Source organism: Salvelinus sp. IW2-2015, unplaced genomic scaffold (genome assembly GCF_002910315.2).
Source record: "Salvelinus sp. IW2-2015 unplaced genomic scaffold, ASM291031v2 Un_scaffold4477, whole genome shotgun sequence".
In the NCBI taxonomy this organism is placed as follows: Eukaryota; Metazoa; Chordata; class Actinopteri; order Salmoniformes; family Salmonidae; genus Salvelinus; species Salvelinus sp. IW2-2015.
Window position 1 is genome coordinate 13256 of NW_019945747.1, and position 7792 is coordinate 21047.

The following is a 7792-nucleotide window of genomic DNA, read 5'->3' on the forward strand; positions in this document are numbered from 1 at the left end:
TTTAATTTGTGAACTGCAGTCGAGCATCGATCATGTCACCAGAATAAGACCCTCAATATTTATGTTGAAAGGAGCATTGAGCTCATCACCGTGCTCTTCACCACCCTGTAAAATTTATTTACATTTATTTCACCTTTATTTAACCAGTAGGCCAGTTGAGAACAAGTTCTCATTACAACTGCGACCTGGCCAAGATAAAGCAAAGCAGTGAGACACAAACAACAACACAGAGTTACACATGGAATAAACAACAATGTACAGTCAATAACACAATAAACAAATCTGTATTACAGTGTGTGCAAATTAGTAAGGAGGTACGGCAATAAATAGGCCAATAGTGGTGTAATTACAGTAATTACAATTAGCAATTTACCCTGGAGTGATAGATGTGCAGATGAGGATGTGCAAGTAGAAATACTGCTGTGCAAATGAGCAGAAAAACTAAAATAAATATGTGGGATGAGTAGGTAGTTGTTGGATGGCTATTTACAGATGGCTGTGTACAGCTGCAGCGATCGGTAAGCTGCCCTGACAGCTGACGCTTAAAGTTAGTGAGGGAGATATAAGTCTCCAACTTCAGTGATTTTTACAAAATCGTTCCAGTCATTGGCAGCAGAGAACTGTAAGGAAAGGCGGCCAAAGGAAGTGTTGGCTCTGGGGATGACCAGTGAGCTGAGATAAGGCGGGGCTTTACCTAGCAAAGACTTATAGATGACCTGGAGCCAGTGGGTTTGGCAACGAATATGTAGCGAGGACCAGCCAACGGACAGCATACAGGTCGCAGTGGTGGGTAATATATGGGCTTGGGTGACAAACGGATGACACTGTGATAGACTGCATCCAATTTGCTGAGTAGGAGTGTTTGGAGGCTATTTTGTAAATGACATCGCCCAAGTCAAGGATCGGTAGGATAGTCAGTTTTACGAGGGTAAGTTTGGCAGCAGTGAGTGAAGGATGCTTTGTTGCGAAATAGGAAGCCGATTCTAGATTTAACTTTGGATTGAAGATGCTTAATGTGAGTCTGGAAAGAGAGTTTACAGCCTAACTAGACACATAGGTATTTATAGTCCACATATTCTAAGTCAGAACCGTCCAGAGTAGTGATGCTAGTCGGGGCGTGGTGCGGGCAGCGATCGGTTGATGAGCATCCCATTCGTTTTACTAGCATTTAAGAGCAGTTGGAAGCCACAGAAGGAGAGTTGTATTGGCGTTGAAGCTTGTCTGGAGGTTAGTTAACACAGTGTCCAAAGAAGGGCCAGATGTATACAGAATTTTATCGTCTGCGTAGAGGTGGATCAGAGAATCACCAGCAGCAAGAGCGACATCACTGATATATACAGAGAAAAGAGTCGGCCCGAGAATTGAACCCTGTGGCATCCCCATAGAGACTGCCAGAGGTCCGGCAACAGGCCCTCTGATTTGACACACTGAACTCTATCTGAGAAGTAGTTAGTGAACCAGGCGAGGCAGTCATTAGAGGAAACCAAGGCTGTTGAGTCTGCCGATAAGAATACGGTGATTGACAGAGTCGAAAGCCTTGGCCAGGTCGATGAAGATGGCTGCACAGAACTGTATTTTACGACGGCGGTTATGATATCGTTTAGGACCTTGAGCGTGCTGAGGTGCACCCATGACCAGCTCAGAAACCAGATTGCATAGCGGAGAAGGTACGGTGGGATTCGAAATGGTCGTGATCTGTTTGTTAACTTGGCTTTCGAAGACTCTAGAAAGGCAGGGTAGGATAGAATAGGTCTGTAGCAGTTTGGGTCTAGAGTGTCTCCCCCTTTGAAGAGGGGGATGACCACAGCAGCTATCCAATCTTTAGGAATCTCAGACGATATACGAAAGAGAGGTTGAACACACTAGTAATAGGGGTTGCAACAATGGTGGCGGATAATTTCAGGAAGAGAGGGTCCAGATTGTCTAGCCCGCTGATTGTAGGGATCCAGATTGTCTAGCCCGGCTGATTTTAGGGATCCAGATTGTCTAGCCCGGCTGATTTGTAGGGATCCAGATTGTCTAGCCCGGCTGATTTGTAGGGATCCAGATTGTCTAGCCCGGCTGATTTGTAGGGGTCCAGATTGTCTAGCCGCTGATTGTAGGGATCCAGATTGTCTAGCCCGGCTGATTTGTAGGGATCCAGATTGTCTAGCCCGGCTGATTTGTAGGGATCCAGATTTTGCAGCACTTTTCAGTACATCAGCTGTCTGGATTTGGGTGAAGGAGGAGCGGGGGGGACTTCCGGTCAGTTGCTGCGGGGGATGCAGAGCTGTTGGCCGGTGTTGGGGTAGACATGAAATTTCTCGATTATGTGGATTTATCAGTGGTGACAGTGTTTTCCTAGTCTCAGTGCAGTGGACAGCTGGGAGGAGGTGCTCTTGTTCTCCATGGACTTTACAGGTCCCAAAACGTTTTAGTGCTGCAGGATGCAAATTTCCTAACTGACTTGATTGTGGGTATTGGTTCCTGACTTCACTGAAAATTTGCATATCGCGGGGACTATTCGAAGCTAATGCACAGGGTGTTTTTGTGCTGGTCAAGGGCAGTCAAGTCTGGAGTGAACCGAGGGCTATATCTGTTCTTAGTTCTACATTTTTTGAATGGGGCATGCTAATTAATATGGTGAGGAAAGCACTTTTAGAGAACAACCAGGCATCCTCTCCTGACGGGATGAGGTCAATATCCTTACAGGATACCGCGCCAGGATACCCGGGCCAGGTCTTAGAAAGGCCTGCTCGCAGAAGTGTTTTAGGGAGCGTTTGACTTATGAGGGGTGGTCGTTTGACCGCGGACCCATTTACGGACAACAGGCAATGAGGCAAGTGATCGCTGAGATCCTGGTTGAAGACAGCAGAGGTGTATTTAGAGGGCAGGTTGTCAGGATGATATCTATGAGGGTGCCCATGGTTACGGATTAGGGTTGTACCTGGTAGGTTCATTGAGTAATTTGTGTGAGATTGAGGGCATCTAGCTTAGATTGTAGGACGGCCAGGGTGTTAAGCATATCCCAGTTTAGGTTACCTAGCAGAACTAACTCTGACGATAGATGGGGGCAATCAATTCACATATGGTGTCCAGGCAGGTGTCCAGGGCACAGCTGGGAGCTGAGGGGGGTCTATAACAAGCGGCAACAGTGAGGGACTAATTTCTTGAGAGATGGATCTTTAAAGTAGAAGCTCGAACTGTTTGGGTACAGACCTGGATAGTATGACATACTCTGCAGGCTATCTCTGCAGTAGAATGCAGCTCCGCCCCCTTTAGCAGTTCTATCTTGACGGAAAATGTTTTAGTTGGGGATGGAAATTTCTGAATTTTTGGTGGCCTTCCTAAGCCAGGATTCAGCACGGCTAGGACATCATCATCATATATTTCATCTGTAGCATCATAAACTGCATGGTTTCCCAGTTATAATGGAGGACCACACACCATGTCATCACTTAACTCCAAGTTTACTTCTATATGATGGTTATTAACTCTATATTTCCGCATAAAGGCGTTTCCAACGACATTTCTCGCGTCATACATTTTACCAACACAAAAACATCCCCCCATGTCGAAACGAACAAATGATCTTGTCGGCCTTGTATAAAATAGTAACGAAACTTCCTGTTTCCATCACAGCTGTCGTCATTTTTATTTATTTATTCGGTATGACTTTACTAACTGTGGATGGAAACATGATTACAGTTCTGCTTTAATATTTTCTGTTTAGAAAAATCACTGGTGTTGGTATGCAACAATCACTTCTGTTATATACATAATGTTATATTATATAAGGTTATATTATATAATGTTAATTATAATACATATTTATTTATATTACATATGCTATATTACATTACATTAATGTTATATTACAGAATATTATATCACATGTATATATATTAATACATATTATTATATATATAATGTTATATTACAGAATGTTATATTATATAATATTATGTCATGTTATATTCGACGTCTGAATGCTCGGCTATGAAAAGCCAACTGACATTTACTCCTGAGGTGCTGACCTGATGCACCCTTTACAACCTCAGGGAATATTATTTGACCCTGCTGGTCATCTATAACTTTTGAACATCTTGAAAACAATCTGGCCTAATGAACATGTACTCTTATAATCTCCACCCGGCACAGCCAAAAGAGGACTGGCCACCACTCACAGCCTGGTTCTCTCTAGATTTCTTCTTAGGTTCTTGCCTTTCTTGGAGAGTTTTTTCTAGCCACCGTGCTTCTGCATTGCTTGCTGTTTGGGGTTTTAGGCTGGGTTTCTGTACAGCACTTTGTGACATCAGCTGATGTAAAAAGGGCTTTAGAAATACATTGATGGATATTAAAATAAGTAAACTTGCAATATAATACTGTTGTTACATTCCTTTGTTGTCCCTTTTTGAGAAAGCAACATTCCTCTTACAGACAAATTGTCCTGTAGTTTGAGTCTCCTACTGCCAGAGCCTCCATTAGTCAGGAGTAATGACAGTTAGTTTGAGTCGTCCTACTGCCAGAGCCTCCATTAGTCAGGAGTAATGACAGTTAGAAGATGACGTCCTACTGCCCAGATCCTCCATTAGTCAGGATAATGACAGTTAGTTGGAGCGTCCTACTGCCCAGAGCCTCCATTAGTCAGGAGTAATGACAGTTAGAAGAGGGCGTCCTACTGCCCAGAGCCTCCATTAGGCAGGAGTAATGACAGTTCGTTTGAGTCCTCCTACTGCCCAGAGCCTCCATTAGTCAGGAGTAATGACAGTTAGTTTGAGTCGTCCTACTGCCCAGATCCTCCATTAGTCAGGAGTAATGACAGTTAGAAGAGGGCGTCCTACTGCCCAGAGCCTCCATTGGTCAGGAGTAATGACAGTTAGTTTGAGTCGTCCTACTGCCCAGAGCCTCCATTAGTCAGGAGTAATGACAGTAAGTTTGAGTCGTCCTACTGCCCAGAGCCTCCATTAGTCAGGAGTAATGACAGTTAGTTTTGAGTCGTCCTACTGCCCAGAGGCTCCATTAGTCAGGAGTAATGACAGTTAGAAGAGGGCGTCCTACTGCCAGAGCCTCCATAGTCAGGAGTAATGACAGTTCGTTGAGTCGTCCTACTGCCCAGAGCCTCCATTAGTCAGGATGAATGACAGTTAGAAGAGGGCGTCCTACTTGCCCAGAGCCTCCATTAGTCAGGAGTAAATGACAGTTAGTTTGAGACGTCCTACTGCCCAGAGCCTCCATTAGTCAGGAGTAATGACAGTTAGAGAGGGCGTCCTACTGCCCAGAGCCTCCATTAGTCAGGAGTAATGACAGTTAGTTTGAGTCGTCCTACTGCCCAGAGCCTCCATTAGTCAGGAGTAATGACAGTTAGTTGAGTCGTCCTACTGCCCAGAGCCTCCATTAGTCAGGAGTAATGACAGTTAGAAGAGGGCGTCCTACTGCCCAGAGCCTCCATTAGTCAGGAGTAATGACAGTTAGTTTGAGTCGTCCTACTGCCCAGAGCCTCCATTAGGTCAGGAGTAATGACAGTTAGTTTGAGTCGTCCTACTGCCCAGAGCCTCCATTAGTCAGGAAGTAATGACAGGTAGTTTGAGTCGTCCTACTGCCCAGAGCCTCCATTAGTCAGGAGTAATGACAGTTGTTTGAGTCGTCCTACTGCCCAGAGCCTCCATTAGTCAGGAGTAATGACAGTTAGAAGAGGGCGTCCTACTGCCCAGAGCTCCATTAGTCAGGAGTAATGACAGTTAGTTTGAGTCGTCCTACTGCCCAGAGCCTCCATTAGTCAGGAGTAATGACAGTTAGTTTGAGCGTCCTACTGCCCAGAGCCCCATTAGTCAGGAGTAATGACAGTTAGAAGAGGGCGTCCTACTGCCAGAGCCTCCATTAGTCAGGAGTAAACAGTACACAGGCATTCAATTACCCAACAAACACATTCTCAGAGACATATTTACTTACTAACACAACCACACAACTATACTAAAGCCTAACACCGATCACACACATTCAGACTGTTACTTCATTTGTATGTATGTGGTGTGTGTGTGTGTGAGGATTTAATTATGTGTGTGTGTGTCTTAATCGTGAGTGAAGGGTTACATCCATGCACAGGAAGCCTGTGGGTGGGGAGGGGACTTCACAGGAGAGGCAGGACCTCACCAGGCAGGCCCCCAGAGAGACAGTTCCTCACCAGGCAGCCCCCAGGGGAGAGCCGATGACCTCACCAGGCAGCCCCAGGGAGAGCAGTTCCTCACCAGGCAGGCCCCAAGAGAGGCAGGACCTCACCAGGCAGGCCCCCAGGGAGAGGAGGACCTCACCAGGCACGGCCCCCAGGGAGAGCAGGACCTGACCAGGCAGGCCCCCAGGAGAGGCAGTCCTCACCAGGCAGGCCCCCAGGAGAGGCAGTTCCTCACCAGGCAAGCCCCCAGGGAGAGGGAGGACCTCACCAGGCAGGCCCCAGGGAGAGCAGGACCTCACCAGCAGGCCCCAGGGAGAGGCAGGACCTCACCAGGCAGGCCCCCAGGGGAGGAGGACCTCACCAGGCAGGCCTCCAGGGAGAGGCAGGACCTCACCAGGCAGGCCCCCAGGGAGAGGCAGTCCTCACCAGGCAGCCCCCAGGAGAGAGGGAGGACCTCACCAGGCAGGCCCCCAGGGAGAGGGAGACCTCACCAGGCAGGCCCCCAGGGAGAGGCAGGACCTCACCAGGCAGGCCCCCAGAGAGAGGCAGTTCCTCACCAGGCAGGCCCCCAGGGAGAGGCAGTTCCTCACCAGGCAGGCCCCCAGAGAGAGGCAGGACCTCACCAGGCAGGCCCCCAGAGAGAGGCAGTTCCTGCACCAGGCAGGCCCCAGAGAGAGGCAGTTCCTCACCAGGCAGGCCCCAGAGAGAGGCAGTTCCTCACCAGGCAGGCCCCCAGGGAGAGCAGTTTCCTCCAACCAGAGGCAGGCCGCAGAGAGCAAGGCAGTTCCTCACCAGGCAGGCCCCCAGAGAGAGGCAGTTCCTCACCAGGCAGGCCCCCAGAGAGAGGCAGTTCCTCACCAGGCAGGCCCCCAGGGAGAGGGAGGACCTCACCAGGCAGGTCTATAAGCCCTGGGTGAATAGAGCTGTATTTGCAGGCTCCCCACACAGACACACTGCACATTGAGCTGACAGTCACCCCCCCATTCTCCAGTCACTGAGATTAAACAGAGAGCCATCACTGAGGCTCAACCACCTGCAGGAGGGAGAGAGGGAATGAAGGAGGAGGATACTCACTGTTTGTTGGAGTTTCGTTAAAAGCCGTCTTTTGTCCGTTCCAGCCTTTGTCGTCCATCTGTAGCCACGTCAGACGAAGAGAGGAGAGCGAGTTGGGAGGGAAAAGAGAGATGTAGCATTGAGAGAAAGGAGAGTAGAAGACGGATTTAACAAAACGCATTTTCACGCATGTCAGACAAGATCCTTCCTACTGTTGTGAATACAACGAGACGATGGTTCTGAAACGAAGAAGAAACGCTGGACTAACTAACTGTCTGTCTTATAGCCAAATACTGACGTAGGGGGTGATGTGAGTGTCCACTTTACCTTCAATTGAATGGTTTAATTTATCTGTGTTATTTATCTGTGTGTGTCTGAGGCCCTGTGTTGTTGTCAAGTTACATAGCACTGGTCTGGAGATGGGACTTCTGCAAGGAGATACAGACACATTGAGTCAAGAAGATCTGTGTGTTGACTGAGTTACACAGAGAAGATCTGTGTGTTGACTGAGTTACACAGAGAAGATCTGTGTGTTGACTGAGTTACACAGAGAAGTCTTGCAAGGAGATACAGAACATTGAGTCAAGA

The 7792-nt window shown here is 47.8% G+C and overlaps 1 protein-coding gene across 1 annotated transcript; it reads left to right on the plus strand.

The window, feature by feature from the left end:
* Nucleotides 1-6066: 6066 nt before the first annotated feature.
* Nucleotides 6067-7068, plus strand: LOC112077354 (basic salivary proline-rich protein 3-like; the record flags this gene model as incomplete). The annotated part of the gene is made up of 1 exon (XM_024143871.1): nt 6067-7068. A coding segment is annotated over one exon (1002 nt), but the record flags the coding sequence as incomplete, so codon positions are not given.
* Between the last annotated feature and the right edge of the window lie 724 nt (nt 7069-7792).